At 45.4% G+C, this 16,242-nt stretch overlaps 1 protein-coding gene across 1 annotated transcript in view; it reads left to right on the top strand.

Annotated features, from left to right (window-relative positions):
- Window positions 1-16,242, top strand: part of ITGA9 (integrin, alpha 9) — a 385,411-nt gene that overhangs the window by 212,191 nt on the left and 156,978 nt on the right. The window contains exon 15 of the mRNA XM_011999512.1: window positions 2,256-2,406. Within this exon, the coding sequence (XP_011854902.1) occupies window positions 2,256-2,406 (151 nt within the window). The remainder of the gene's footprint in view (window positions 1-2,255; window positions 2,407-16,242) is intronic.

Genomic DNA, 16,242 nt, shown 5'->3' with positions numbered 1-16,242 from the left:
CCCTTGTATCCTTAATTACGTCTTCCATTAACTGGTTGTCCAATTAAAACTGGCCACTCACATGGATTTATTTTGTTCAAAGATCACATCACATAATAACCATCAGTCTCTCATGCATCTTCATCCTTGTCACCTTCAGCCTCAGCCGTATCAATGTTCTCATCCTCACCCCGTTCACTCACCCCTCTCCTGGGCCCCCATTTCCCTCCATCTCCTCACACCTCAAACATTCACCTCTTTCTCCTCCAACTCCCAGTCTTTGACCCTACTTCTATTTCACTGCAAAAGAGAAGCAATCACAGAGGAATTCCTGCATGTTCCTACCACCCATCTATTAATGCATCTTCAGCTCACCTCTAGCCAGGCAAGAACAGCCCTTCCAGTCGTTCATCAGACCCCAACAATTATGTCCTGTCATGTTTTCATTAATTGTTCCTTCTCTAATGTATCATTCCCATTAGCATGCACATATACTATGGTAATTCCCATCTTAATAAAAAGCCAAAAAGCTCCCTGGAGCCCACTTCCCCGACCAGCTACCATCCAACTTCCCTGTTCCCCTTTAGAGAAAAACTCCTCCAAGTAGTTGTCTGTCCTCATTGCATCCATTTGTTCTCCTCCTACATCTCTGAAACTCTCTCAAGTCAAGCTTTCCTCCCATCACACCACTTCAGCAGTTCTTATCAAGGTCACCAGTGACCTCCAGAAGGCTGATTCCAATGGCCAGTTCTAATTATTCCCATTGTTGTGACCTGTCTGCCACATTGGACAAAATTGATCCTTCCTTTCTTGAGCTTGTCCTCTGTGACCATGTGGATGCCTTCTCTCTCAGTTTTCCTCTTCCTGCCCTAGCCATGCTTTTCCAGTCTTGTTCGCTGATACCTCCTCATCTTCAACTTGTAAATGTGAGTCCTCATCTCTACCTATACTCATTTCCTAGTGATCGTATCTAGTCTGTCCCAAATGTATCTCTAGCCCAGAATCCTCCTTCAACTCCGGACTCATGCATCCACCTGCCTTAATATCTCCTTTAAAATCCAATAGGCATTTGGGTTTTCTCTGCTGAACCTTCTCGACCCAGTCTTTCCCATCTCAATAAATGACAACTTTTCTCTGCTAGTTATTGAATCCAAAATCCTTGGAGCAGTCCTTGACTCCTCTTTTCCTAACACCCTTCATCCAGTCCATGAGGAAAATCTGTTGGCATGACCTTTGAAATGTGTCCAGAATATGACCCCATCTCACCCCCTTGGCTGCCACCACCCTGGCCTCCACATTCATCTTCTCACACCTGGATTGTCACAAGAGCCTCCTACCCAGGCCCCCTGTTCCTTTCCTGGCCACTCCACAGACCGTTCACATCACAGCCAGTGCGAGTTTCCTTTAAACATGAACATCCAGTCACACTGCTGCTCTGCTCAGAGTCCTGAAGGGGCTTCCAAGGGTCAAACCAAGGTCCCCATGCTGGCCCACAAGGCCCTGTGGGATCTGCTGCCTCAACTCCCTTGGCCCCTGTGAGCTCATTCCTTCCTGCTCTCTTTATCACTCCTCTCCAGCTGCACTGACCTCCTTGCTGTTACCTGCACGTGCCAGGCACACGCCCACCTCAGGGACTTCTCCTTTGCTAGTCCCCACGTACCTGTGTTTCTTGCTCCCCTTTTTTCTTTGGGTTTGTACTGAAAGGTCACCTCATCAGTGAGGCTTCCCTGATCACCTTATTGTAAATTGCACCCCATCTCCCTTGCAAGTCTGGCACATTCTATCCTCCTTACCCTTTGTAAGTTTTCTCCACAGCTCTTATCACAATCTGACACACATATTTGCTTCTTTTTGTGTGTGTTTTCTCTCTCCCTGAAGCGACAAGGACTCTGTTTTCTTTGCTGCTTCTTCCCTAGCACAGAGTAGTGGCTGGCACGTGGTAGGCACTCAAAAATAACCGAATGAATTCATGTGCGAATGAATCCCACGCTTAGGTTATTAAATGCCTTATAGTTTTTTAAGTTTGATATATAGGATTTCCTGTGAGCCTCTAAACAGTCTAGTGAGTTAGGCAAGGTAGAACCCTGTGCTTTACATGAGGAAGCTGAGGCCCCAGAGCTAACTGATTGCCCGAGGACCCATGGCTGGTTAATGGGGCTCCTGGAACTTGTAGTTCCAATCTCAGTTTCTGCCCGCCACCTTCAACTACCCCCTGTGTCTCATGTTATATTAGTGTAGGCCTCAGGGCATTCATTGCTGTCTATTTTCCATTACAGTATGGATGAGAAAACCCTGTATCTCGCTTTGGGGGCTGTGAAGAACATCTCCCTAAACATCTCTATCTCCAACCTCGGGGATGATGCCTATGACGCCAACGTGTCCTTCAATGTTTCCCGGGAGCTCTTCTTTATCAACATGTGGCAGAAGGTAAGGAGGGCATCCCTGTAAAGAGCGGTTGTTCCATCTGGTACACTTGCCGGCTTTCATTATAGCCTGGAATAGGCAATGATTCTACAAACACTGTTGCTTTCTGTGGACTATCATTTAGAATGATTAGAACTTTTTTCATCCTGGACTTAGAAAATATGTTGGTATAGCCATAAATACCCTTAGAAATATGTTGGTATAGCTGTAAATACCCATAGAGTGCCAGAGAAGTGTCTGTCGTTACATAGTCTCCCATCCCTTCTCTCTTGTGGAATCCTCTCCCTGTGGTTTTACATCTGGCCCCTTCTTGGAGATGGTACAGTTGCTGTCTCCAGCAAACACATGTTCTAGAGAATTCCAGTTTTAGGTCAGTAGTTGTAAAAGTAAGGGCAGATCACTGGTTGTTGTGCTAGGTATTATATGTGATGTACTTGATGTTTCTACTAGAGGGTCACTGCTTTGGCCTGTGTTTTGGATTACTTATTTTTTTTTTTTTTTGGAGACAAGTCTCGCTCTGTCACCCAGGCTGGAGTGCAGTGCCACAATCTCGGCTCACTGCAACCTCCACCTCCTGAGTTCAAGTGATCCTCCCACCTCAGCCTCCCAATTAGCTGAGACTACAGGTGTGCGCCTGGCTAATTTTTGTATTTTTTGGTAGAGACAGGGTTTTGCCATGTTGTCCAGGCTGTTCTCGAAATCCTGACCTTAAGTGATCCGCCTGCCTCAGCCTCCTGAAGTGCTGGGATTACAGGTGTGACCCACTGCCCCGGCCTTCCTAACATATTTGAATGAATTGAGGTAGTTAAATTATTTCCACAAATTGAGTGAGTTTTTTTAGAGTGAATTAATTTGAAGTGAAGTTTATGTAGTGTGACTCAAAGGTACAGTGCTGGTATTCTCCCCTACCCGTAATCACCCCGAGTGTACTACCTCTCAGAGGAAGTGGAACAGGCTTCCCTGCAGACAAGGGGGAACAAGTAGACAAAAGTCGACACCGTTCTATCCAGCGTTGCTCTAACTGTTGATAGCTGTTCAGCTGGGACTGCTTGCAGCTTTTTAATATTTACAGCCTTGAACAGGGGTGCCTTGTTCTTTATGTTAAAATGGAACCACAGTCACTTTCTGCGGAAAACCTTCACTCTGCCCACTGATGAGCACTGGGCATACATTGAGCAGGTCAATGGCATTTGTTCAGACACATATTCTGTGGGCTCAATAGTGTTGACAGGATTGTGCCAAGCCTGCCCAGCTTAGGGGACAGCTGAAATGCTCAGAGCTACCAACAGTGGAGGCACTCCAAAACTTCCCAAGAAGTCATCTCAGATTCCCTGCTGCTTCGTAGCCTTCAGGAGCTCAAGGGTTGAGGGAGGCCACAAAAGCAATCAAGGACTGCAGGAGGGGTGCGCTTTCCCTCCACTTTCTATACCCTAAAAATTACCCCTGGATTAAGCCCAGTCAGGAGAGAACCAAGTGTCTGTAAGGTTCAAGTATCGCTGGCCACACACAGAGTATCTTTTACAGAATCACATGTGCTGTGATGCCATCTCCCTGTGCAGGGTGGGATGGTAGGTCGGGGAGAGGGGCTTCCTTGGGGATTTGACCTGTGGAACTTGTCTCTGTGGTAATTGAAAAGATGTAGTTGGCGACTGGGTCATTACATTACACAGATTTCTCTCACCCAGGACCCATGCAAGAAATTTCTTTCCAGCCTCAGACTTAGAAATAGCTGTGCTTTGCCTGAGCATTTTGGCTTGTTTTTACCTTGTGACTGACTAGGCTTCATTCTCTTTATTGGCTGCTAGAAAGTTCAGAGCTGACCCCGCTCTGTCAGTATATAGGACTTAGTCTTACTATTTTATAAACTCAGTAACCCTCTGTATCTTGCTTTGCTCCCCCTTTACCATGTTTTTCTTTTTAACTTGGAGATTGCATAATATTCTACCATATGGTTATACTATGGATTTACCTGAAAAATTCCTCTTATTCTGTATTTGGATTATTCCCAGTTTTTATGTTAAGTAAAATTGTGATGAATGTCTTTTACAGAGATTAGTACCAGTAAATGGTCATATCCTTAGCTCTGTAACTTTTCAGAGGATGTGAAGTCACAATTTTGACCACCTACTATACACCAGGGACTTTTTGCACTCTTGTCCCATCCCTTCTTCACTGCATGAGGCCCAATGTATGTGATTTATTGGAGGAGCACTCTCAGGAGAAGAGGGGCGAGGGATCAGGGGCGGGCTGGGGAAGGGCTGGGAGGGGTGTGCTGTCGGGTAAAAGCTAGCCTTGGTCTGATTTATGAGCTGGGAAGAAGTGGGGAAGCCCTGGAGCATAAATCACTCTGCAGAATTGTCCCCCCTTGAAGCTGCTGGGGATAGCATCATTTTCTACCCCTGTATCGTCACTGGCCACTGGGGGGACGCAGGGGTGGTGAGTAGCCTCCCAAGCATACTGGACAAGGAGGCTCTAGGAGGTCAAAGACAACGTGCCTGAGAAGGCCACAGGTACAGGCCATTGGCCACCGTAGCTGGCCATGGGAAATATGGGAGCACATCATTTTGATCTCTTTGCTGTTGAATTCCAGCAACCTTTGAAAAATCTTTGTCACAAGGAACCCTAGGTTTCAGTTTGACAGAAACTTGACAGGGTATCGGGCTCTTCGGGATGTGTTGAGTGTTAGCTCCAGAATGGTGATGGAGCACAGAGATGTCTTGTAGCTGCTGTGGAGGCAGGGCCAGCCAGAAAAGCAGATGGCCAAGATGACCCTCAGGGTGGCAGGAAAAGGAAGGGAAAAGAAACAGAAACCACCCTTCCAGGACTCCAGCCATGCTGCAAGGTTGATAAACAGGGGATGTAAATGGCATCACCCAGCCCCGAGCAGGATTCTGACAGTACCCAGTGGCTAGTTAGGGGCACCAGGAGAGCCCACCAAACCTGCTTAACAACCCACAGGCCTAACAGGACCAACATGGGCCTGTGAAAAGATTCTAATGGGTAAACTAAGAAAAGCATGACTAAGATACAGAGGGAAAGCATAAGTTTTAAAAAGATTATTAATAGAAAACAAAAGTAAATTTTACAGAGCATCTACTTTTGTTCTTGATGAAAGTCAAAAAAAATGAACACAGTGAAAGATCAGATAGTAGAACAATAGACTGTAAGAAAATGGAATGAACTGGGAGGCAAGCAAAAATACATGTTATGGATGGGATAAAGAAACGTTACAATGAAACCAGGAAATCAGCGGCAGAATTAAAATATGTTATACTCAGGAAAGAGCAGAATCAGCAGAAGAGAAAATTGATTTAATGATGTAGAGGTGTTTTTGAGAAGCTCTGAGAATTTGAAGAAAATGAATGAAGCAATAAAAAAGGATGACAGTGAGGACTATATTGTGGAAGGTGGAAACTGGAAAACAGCAAAGAGAAAATGGTTCCAGAATAATTGGAACAGAAGCCATTCCTTAGACAGCAAAGGAGGATCTCCATTTCCTAAAACGGGTGCAGCAGACACCCGGCTAAAATATTTAAAACATTTTAATGCCTACAAATAGCTTTATGAAATTTTTAATTTTAAGGATATGAAAATGATACTATTAACAGCAGAAAACAAAGAAACCAGTTTCTACAGACTTTTCTGTAACATTAATGTCCAAAGTTAGAACAGTATATTCCATCGTGAATTTTAAATTCGACACGCAGCCAACTTGCCCTCCATTGTGAAGTCAAAATAAAGATATACTCAGGTATATGAGAATTCCTAGGTTATTACTTCTTCTAGTTTGGATTTCCCCAAAAGCATACACTGATACAATGATATAGGTACAGATAGTTTATTTGGGGGTGGGGGATCTCAGTGGTGAGTTTAGACAGGAAAGAGGAAAGACAGGAAGGTGTGCGTTTATAAGCTGGTTACTGCTGTGGCACCTTGGGCTTGTCTTCCTCAGACCCTCCGAGAGACTGTGTGTAACAAACCTCAGATCCATTCCCCTCCAGGATGAGGAAGCTGCTGGAGGACTGATCCCCCTGCTCCTGTCATTAATCATGGAGAACCGCTCACTGTGTGTGAACTCTCCGGCACTTCCAGCCTTCTCTAAGTAGGCCCACACTCCCTGGGGCCGGGAAGCAACTCAACTCGGGCAGAAAGATGCGGGAAGCCTTTGACCTGGAGGGGCGTGGCTTCAGGTGACCAGGACTCTGGCTGGTTCTGGGGAATATGAGCGAGGTGCTGGCCACATCTGCTATAGTAACCATGAGAGCTTCCTGAAAAGTAGTTATTTACAGATAAACTACTCAAGAATACAAAAGTAGTTGAATAAAAAGTGTGCCACAGTCAAATAAGCATAGAATGAAGCAAAACAATTTTTATAAATATTTATGATAGTAAGCAAATGTAAAAAAAAAAAAAGTATTGCCATGGTAAATGCATAATTTAAAAGAATAATAAAAATAAAAAATAACCCCATAATCTCAGTTATACCAATAACAATTTGAGAAGAAAGCTGACTTTGTGACTGCTCTGCTTCACTTTCTTCAGGAAGGAGTTCAGACTCCTCAGCTCCTGAGCCTGGTCCTGCATGCCTTCCTTTCTCCTCAGACTCCTGGCTCACCATGCCCCCACATACTCACTTGAATCAGTCGCCACTTAATACCAAAGCTGCCTTTACCCAGGAATCACCCCCACCCCATTTTTGTTTAATGAACTACTCTGTCCTTAAATCTCAGCTCAGGGACCTCATGTGCAGGCTCCCCACCTGGCTGCACAGGATCTGTCCACAGAATAGATAGATGGATGGATGGATGACTGGGTGGATGGCTGAGTGGATAGATAGGTAGGTAGGTAGGTAGATGACTGGCTGGGTGACTGGGTGGGTGAGTGGGTGGATAGTTATGTGGATAGGTGACTGGGGATGGCTGGTTGGGTGGATGAGTGGGTATGTGGGTGGATGAACAGGTGAGTGGATGACTGGCTGGGTGGATGGGTGTGTGAGTGGATGGATGGCTGGGTGGATGAGTGGATGGGTGAGTGGATGGCTGGCTGGGTGGATGGGTGTGTGAGTGGATGCCTGGCTGGGTGGATGGGTGGGTGGGTAGGTAGATGGATGGTAATTTGTTTTGTCCAAAGTTACAGAGACTTAAGGCCCAGGCCTCCAAGGTTACCTGTCTTCTCTGTCATCACACAGTCAATTAGTTATATATTAGCTTCTAAGACTGAATACAAAATATCCCCTGCAATGGATTTTTCTGTCTTCTTCTAAGGCAAGGCTACTTTCATAGGTTTATTCTGGATTATTTTTTCCTTTGAGGGAACGCTGCTTATAAAAACATAGGATACACATGGATGACCATCTGCTGGCTTTTTTCTCTCCTAAATAAAGCTAACTTGAAAACACATTATAAAAGAGGGCTTAATTTGTTGGTGGCTACTCTGCTGGCTGGCTTGTGCTGTCCAGCCAGAGCTCAGGGTATAATGATCGGCAACTGGGTTTCCTCAGGGCAGGCCCACTGCACCGTGTTGCCTGCTGGGTAAGGAACCAGCAAAGCCTCACTACAGAGTGAGATTCCTGGGGTGCCCTGTGGGAGCAGTGAGAGGGAGCCCCGGGGCAGGGGAGTGGTGCATGGTTAAAAAGGAGCATAAGGAAGAATAGATCACCACTGCATCACACCAGGGTCACCATTCACACTGGGTTCCGTATAAACGATACCTCCACAGAATATAATGTGAGTGATGTCCCTGGAGATATATAGCTCTGTGGCCTTGGAGTCAAGGTAAAGCCTTGTTTTAATTTCTTGGTGTGGAGCCGTTTGGCACAAAGGGATTTGGTTCTTCTTGCCTTTGTCGAATAGCCATGGATTTGTTTGGACAGCAGTTATTGAATACCTGCTAAATGCCAGGGACTGTTCCAGCCACAAGGAGACACAAAGATCTAGTCCCTGCTCCCAGGGAGCTCACAGCCTAATGGGGCCAAAGGCATGTCAGTAAGCAATTAAAGCACAAGGTGCCAGCTGCTTTACAGAGGTACTGAAAAGTTGTTTGAAGCATAGACATGACAAGGTAAAGCAAGTCATTACCACAGTAGCTAGTGCCCTGTTGGACAGAATCCTTGGATGAGTGCTTAAGGTACATGGATGAGCCTCCAAAGGATCTGGTGTCAGCTGATTCCTACATTGCAGAGCTAGGGTGGGTGGAATGGGTCAGTTTATTTGGCTGGTGAAGGAGGGACCTAGATTGGAGCAGGGATGAGAGGGCAGAACAGAGTAAAGGAGGAGGGGGAGGAGAGAACCCAGTAGGATGGAAAGAGGCTGCCCATGTTGAACAAAGGGCCAGTAACATTTCTGGTGGCAGGGAGATGTCAGGACGTTTTTGCCTGCTCTTACAAGCCTGTCAGGATTTCACCACTCATTGGTTCTAAGAAATCTCCCCTCCCACCTCAATCTGTTTTGTTTTTAGCCCATTCTGGATTTCTGCACTCATGAATGCCTCATGTGACCAGGGGTAGGCAGGGAGAAAAACTCAAAGAAGGGGCTGGGGTTATGTGTACATCTTCATGATATTGACTGTATGGCATGCATGGATACAGACATGGACATGAAAGGATAAGCTTCAAGCCAGGTGCATGAGGGCTCCCAGCTGACTTTTGGGTACAAAGAGGACGCAGCAGCTTGCCACAGAGTGACAGAGGAGGCCATGCTAGGAGAGAAGGGAGAACAAATGGGGCAGTCACCCTGGCCTGACTCTTCTACACAATGTGATACACTGTCTTGGTTGGGGTCTCTCAGATGCCAAGGAATTCAGGGAAATTTCTTTATTTGGGAGATGCAAGAAACAATGGTAGGGGGTTGAAGTGATATAGTAGGGAGGTGAAACAATGGTAGGGAGGTGAAATGATACAGGCAGGAGGCAGTGAATGAAAAGTGAGCTGTTAAACCAACTACTGCAGTGGGCAATGAAGCTTATTCCTGCAGGGCAACTCTAGGAAGAGTAAGGGAGCTGGGGGATTTATACTCCTTTCTCCAAGAGTCAAGAAATGAGGTCTCCTGGGGCTACTTATATTCTCCAGTACTCCTGCCCTCCCATAGGCATGGCAGGAGAGACCTACATGGTTTTGGAAAAATGCTCTTGGGTGCAGAGATGCCGTAATATAGCCCCTGGCAGCTGGAAGTGGGCTGGAGCATCCTGAGTGTGCAAGTCATGTAGTCAGGGCTCACCAGCCTCTTCCAGAGAGGCCCATAGGATTAGAAGTATCTCTAACCTTAGCACCTCACTTTCTAGGCTCTTATAAGTTGTAGGTTGGTCTGATAGAGCCTCGCTGAGGTTCTCATACAAGATCTAGTAGCATACACCTCACAGTGTGCAGAAGTGGGGTGAGGCAGGTGTGGTATGTGGATGAAGAGGACCAGGGTGGGGCAGGAGGAAGCAGTGAAGACAGTGGGAAGATGGAGGGTTCCAGCCTCACCCACAGGGCATCAGGCTCCCAGCAGCATTCAGTGGTTGCCAGGTGGGAGTGAGGCCTAGCACACTCTATTTTCTAATATAACCCAGAGATCTTATGACTTTGGCAGCTAATTAAAATGTTTTCTGAACATCATACGAACCAAACAAAACATGTCCAGTGACTGCATCTAGCCTGTAGGCCACCAGCCTGTGACCTCCAGCCTGGCTGTTTTCCGTATGTTCTAGTCCGGATCTGCGTTTCTGGTGGAACTTTGTCTGCAGTCTTACTGTGTTTTCATGTTCTCCCCTTGGCAACAGATAAACTAGTCAAAGAGATGAGAGTTTGGGGCTTCAAGTGTCCGGCTTCAAGGAGAGGAGTGGAGAGGGTCAACCAGAACGTAGTGTCCATGGAGTTTTTAGAACTCGTGATGCTTTGAAAACTATTTGCTGGCTGGAATATTTGTGCTTCACGGTGATTGCAAGAAGCAACTAAGCTGGAGTTCGAATTTTAGAAGCTGCTAGAAGTAAAATGACAGGCAATTAGTGTGAAATAGAGGGAAAGTGTAGCTTTGGTGACCAGCAGATACAGAGTTGAGATTCCAACTCTGTTTCTGATGGCCAGTGTGGCCTTGGGTCAGGGGTCTTCTCTCTGTGCCTCAGTTTCTTTCTCTTTAAAGTGGGATTGTGCCAAGGATTAAATGAGTCCTACACCATCATGTACAGTCCCACTTGTACATGACGGGTACCTACCATGGTAGCCCCAACTCTGCCACACGTGAGCTTATACTTTATAGCTCATTCATTTACTCAGAAGGGATATACTGATCACCTACTTCAAACCAAGATTAAATAATGCTGAGGGGGAAGAGGAAAATAAGGCAAGAATATAGAACATAGAATGTATATCAGGGGGTGATAACTCTTCCTTTTAAGACAAAAATTATCAGTCATTGTCTTAATGAAGGACTGAGAGTGTGTGTGTGTGTGTGTGTCTGTCTACATACTGTAAAAATAGAGACAGTGTTAAACTGAACATTTTTTAATTTAATGAGTTGCTTGTACTTAAGAAAATAAAATTACATGAAATTTAATGTGAAGCAATAAATAGAAGTCAGTTCAATAAATGTCTGTGTTGGCTTTTGTGACTCCTGATTTTTAAAAAATAATGCTTGTTGACTTTTTTTCCATTTACTTACCATTTGCTTAAGTATTGGAGTTTTTGGCTTAGGGATATTGACTTTTTAAAACCCAAGATATATAATTGTTCAAATATGTGATGCATGTCATACATAATAGCGAAGTTTAGGTAATGAGAAGAATAATGCCCTCCAAAAACAAAGGCAGGGGACTAGATCCTGAGTCTTTCAGACTGGGCAGGGAGGCATCTGGCCCAAAGGGCTGGAGGAATGTGGTATGGGATTCAGACTTTTTATCAGGTAGGCAGTGATGAGCCATTTATGGGATTTGAGAGAAGTCTGGACTGAGAGAACAGAGAAGGAAGAACAGAGGCTGGAGACATCTTAGAGAAAGAACAAAGAAATAGCACTGACAGGCCAGGAAGGTCAGAGACTCAGTGTTGGGACTGCTGGAAGAAAGAAAAGTGAGGAAGGGGGATGTTTGTGAACTCAGCGGGGAGAACCCGGATCCTCTACTACTGATCATGCTCTAGCGCACAGAGTACTGTAAGCTCATGAGGAATGTGCTTCGTGCCTGGCATCGGTTGGCCATAAATCACTGAATTTGGCTAATAAAACGTTGCATTGTCTTCTGATCTCGTTGAGAGACTGAGATAGATGGATAGGCCCTAGGTCCTTATTTCCTCCATGACAGTGTATTGTGGGAGGGGTGATGATGTTCTAAGGAAAGCTCATTTTTGCTGTTTCTAAGGAGTATAATTTGAGTTCCAAGTTAAACTGGTCTTCCAAGTTGGGCTTTGGAGCAGTAAAGCACCAAGTCAACTTTCAAGGCTTTCAGTGGCTTATTCTTTATGACAAGAGGCATCAAGGGCTTGTAAGTTTGTTTTTCTTATCAAGTGATTCTTCAGTTTGTGTCTACCTTTACCACAGAAAGGGCGGTCCCTTTCTTTCTGGAATGGTTCTCTCTTCACTTTCAAGGCAAACAGCTCAAGATGGCGCCAGGTGATAAAACAGATCCACTTACTAATCTGGATAGAGCAGGAAGGACTTAAACACTTATGTGTTTGTATACCTTTATTTGAGGGAGTGCTTTGGCCTGTTTTTAGACAGAAGGTTCCATGCAGAAACTGCATCTGTGCAGGCAAACAAAGCAAATTGTGTTAGCAGAGCCAGGAAACCAAGCATTAAGCAACAGAATGGTTCTTAGGCAGAAGTGAGCCTCATCCCTCTGTGCTGGGACAGATTACAAACAGCCTTCCTTCACTCTGCGGCTTTCATTCAGGGCAGGGACTGATTTTCATTGTGTTCTGCTTTCTCTGCTGTCTCTTGTCAAGTTAATAGTAGCCTCAAGTAAAATGCAACCCTTAGATGTTTATAGTCATCTTGGCCCGGCCATTAAGATGATGAATGAACTCGCTGCTTGCCCTGGTAAGAGAGCCCTGAGGGTGGATGCCAATACTTAGAAAATAGTAAGTCTTTTCCGCCCCCTTCCTGTCTTTAATCCAGTGCCCCAGGCCCCCTGGTGACTTTACCTTGAACTTCCTGCATTAACACCAGGTAGAAAAGCCTCACCTGGCTCGAAGCCCACTTGAGGCTCCAACACAACAGCAAGCTCTTTACCTCGCTTTGTTGGTCTTCCCCATCTGCTTACCAGAAGAAAACTTGGCATTCCTGAGAGACCTTTCAGTGTTTCTCAGTTGCTTCTGCAGGCCTTTCCCTTCCTCCTTGAGAGGACAAGAGAAGGTGGTGGGGAGCAGGCACCCCCAGCCTGTTTGTATTTTCTCACCTGGATTACCTGTGGCCCTTGCATCAGGGAGAGCCCAGCCTTGAGTGAAACTGCCTGGGAGAAAGGCTGGGCGCTTGCTAAGGCAGTCAGCAGTGAGGAAGTGGTGGAGAAACGCAGATGTCCATTTCAAATCACAAGGCGGCTTCAGTGTTCCACGGCGGGGCTCAGCTTTCACATATATGAAAAGCTTCATTTGTGTATTCACTGCGTTTGGAAGGAAGGCTATGTTTTGCTTTAGAAATGTCAACAGAGCTGTAGCTACGACAAGGATCAATTAAGAAGGACGTTTCCCAGAGCCGCAAGACTTGAGTGAATCTGTGGGGGGAATTTAGAAAACATGTGTTAAACCTCTGGATTTTTTTTTCTAACTAACTGCAAAACAGCAATTTAATAATTTCCTCTTTTAAGGGGAAAGAGGGGAGTCTTGGATTTTAAATCTTCTTCCTAAAGCAGCACAGCATCTCTTGAAAAGAAAGCCATGAAAGACTACTAAGCTAAGGCGAATAAAATAAAATTTTAAAACTTGAGAACTTCGGTGACCTAGTCTGGGTTTCGCTAAGCAGATCCTGAGAGAAGGGCTCACATGCAAGTGGTTCATAAAGGTTGTGTTTCCAGGGGGAAGACAGGTAGGGTGTGGAGAGACGCAGGACAGGGCAGGACAGAAACTCAGGCAGAGTCCCTCAGAGCGTGGCCTCAGCCTGATCCTGCAAGAGGGATCAGAAGTGTGAGTTACACCAAGGTACTGTCCCATCTCCAGCTTAGGAAGCTGGGTTTTGTTCTCCCATAAACACCAGTCATTGGTGAAGGGCCACTTAGGGAGGAATAAGTGGTGGAAAGTGGTCCCAGGTACTTTCCACCCAGGGGTGAAGTGTAGACAGTGGGGCTCCAGTAGCTTAAGGGCAGAAGAAGACCCACGGTTCTGGCTCTTGGAGGCAAGTGAAGACTGAAGCCACAGTGTGCATATAAAGGGAGTCCAAGGAACATCGGGTGGGGCATTGAAATTGTTTGCTATGGTCGGTTTACCTTCAACTGGTTTCCTTCTTGTTCTGAAGGATATATTACAAGCATATTGACAAAAGTCTTTGAACTCTTGAGGTGTTTGTATGATATTCTGTGTCAGTTGCACATGTGATGTTTCTACCAGGATCTGAATTGGGGAATTGACATGTACAGATGCCTGTGGAATTTAACAGAGAATGTGAATGTACGGCTACAGGCCATCACCATCCAGCTTGCCAGGGCTGTCATTTCATCCTTTTGAGTCCAGGCTTACAGACAGTCTGGGCTTCCATTGCCCCCATGCTCTGCCTGTGATGTGTGGTGGCCTCTGGCATTGTCCTAACTCAGGTACCTGAGCATAACTAGTGAGGCTGTGCTGCTCTCCCAAGCAAGTCTGTTAGGAATATGTCAGGCTGCATGTGACAGAAAAGCCACCTTTTTTAGCAGCTGATCCTCGTGAAACTTTTATTTTTCTTTGGTAATAATAAATTGAGAAATGGGCATTTCAGGGCTAGTATGCACCTGTGTGGTGCCCACAGGAACCCCATTCCTTCTGTCTTTCCTCTCAGCCTGTCTTCATAGGGGGTTTCATCTCCATACTCCAAGGCTGGGCTTTCCCTAATGCTGCTTTTCGGTTTCCGCTTCCAACACTACAGCTGCATTCCAAGCAAGAAGGAGGAGAAGGACAAAGGGCAAAAGGTCTGCCCCCTTTTAAAGAGCTTTCCTAAAGCTCCACTTGACATTTTCCACATACATCTCATTGGCCAGCACCATGCCACAAGGCGGGGTGGCAAATGAATTTTCTCAGCAGGACACATTGCCACTCTAGACAGAATCAGAGCTGTGTTTATTGGGAGGAAGGGAAGAGTGGCCATTGGGAAGCACCAGCAGAGTCAGCAGGGCAGAGACCTGAGAGAGGTAGTTTGTGAGTATGTATCCCTGAGATTCGTAGCAGAACTGGGGAAGGACTGCCCAGTGAGTCCACTCCCTTCAGTATGTGTCAGACCCTGATCTATTATAAGATGATCTTTATCTGTCCACCTTATCTATCTTCACTGACGTGTATTTCTTATTTTCACAAAAATGAAGCCATTTCAACGATGTTGTCAATGTATTTGGATTTCTGTCCAACAGAGGTGCCACAGCTCCAAACTGGGTCAATCCATGCAATAAAGACCAAGTTTCAGAACCCCTGTCCTTCAGACCATTTGGTGTATATCATTTCCAGGCCCTTCTTCACTGTTCTGTTTATCACTCCCTGTGCTGTCTCTAGTTTGGCATCTTCCTTTTTAAAATAGAACCCAGGTCTGAACTGCAATTCAACCAGCCCAGCTTAGTTATTATTGTCCCAAGTCTAAACATGGTATTTCTGTTAATGTGGTAGCCACAGCACAATTCTGTTTATTCTTGAGGCATTCCCTCTTGTGTTTTCGTAGTCTTTTTGTGTTCTTTGGAAGTGTAATCATGTCATTTATAGCCTTGCTACTCAAATGCAGTCCATGAACCAGCAGTGCGACATCACCTGGGAGTGTGTTAGAAATGTTGAATCTCAGGCCCCAGCCTTGCGGGATCAGGATACACATTTTAAGAAGATCGTTGGGTATTTGTAAGAAAATGAAAAATTGGAACCAGGGCAAGATATCCAGGGCCTCAGAGGAAAATCTCAGATTAAAACGATCAGGGAGGTCCCTTCCTAGAGATGAGAAAATCACTCAGAGGCTGCCATGGCCTAAGACTGAAACAAAGAGAACATGTCTGTATACAACTAAAGAAAAGGAGAAAAGGTTCCCTGGGCCAGAGAGTGGCTAGAGAGTCGACTGTACTCAGACTTGCTGTGTTACCAACAGGTAATATACAGGACAGTCATGACCTACACATGGCTAAATCCAGTAGTCATTTTTCAGTCTTCTTTCTGGACCCGTCAGCATCTATTAGCACAAATAATGACTACTTTTATCATTATTATTATTATACTTTAAGTTCTAGGGTACATGTGCACAACGTGCAGGTTTGGTACATAGGTATATATGTGCCATGTTGGTTTGCTGCACCCATTAACTCCTCATTTACATTATATATTTCTCCTAATGCTATCCTTCCCCCTGCCCCCCACCCCATGACAGGCCACCATGTGTGATGTTCCCCGCCCTGTGTCCAAGTGTTCCCATTGTTCAATTTCCACCTATGAGTGAGAACATGCAGTGTTTGGTTTTCTGTCCTTGTGATAGCTTGCTCAGAATGATGGTTTCCAGCTTCATCCATGTCCCTGCAAAGGACGTGAACTCATCCTTTGTTATGACTGCATAATATTCCATGGTGTATATGTGCCACATTTTCTTAATCCAGTCTATTATTGATGGACATTTGGGTTGGTTCCAAGTTTTTGCTATTGTGAATAGTGCCACAATAAATATATGTGTTCATGTGTCTATAGTAGCATGATTTATAATCCTTTGGGTATATACCCAGTAATGGGAT

The sequence above is a fragment of the Mandrillus leucophaeus genome, unplaced genomic scaffold (genome assembly GCF_000951045.1).
Source record: "Mandrillus leucophaeus isolate KB7577 unplaced genomic scaffold, Mleu.le_1.0 Scaffold595, whole genome shotgun sequence".
Taxonomy (NCBI): Eukaryota; Metazoa; Chordata; class Mammalia; order Primates; family Cercopithecidae; genus Mandrillus; species Mandrillus leucophaeus.
The sequence above is the reverse complement of the archived record's forward strand: the minus strand, read 5'-3'. Positions and strand labels throughout refer to the sequence as shown.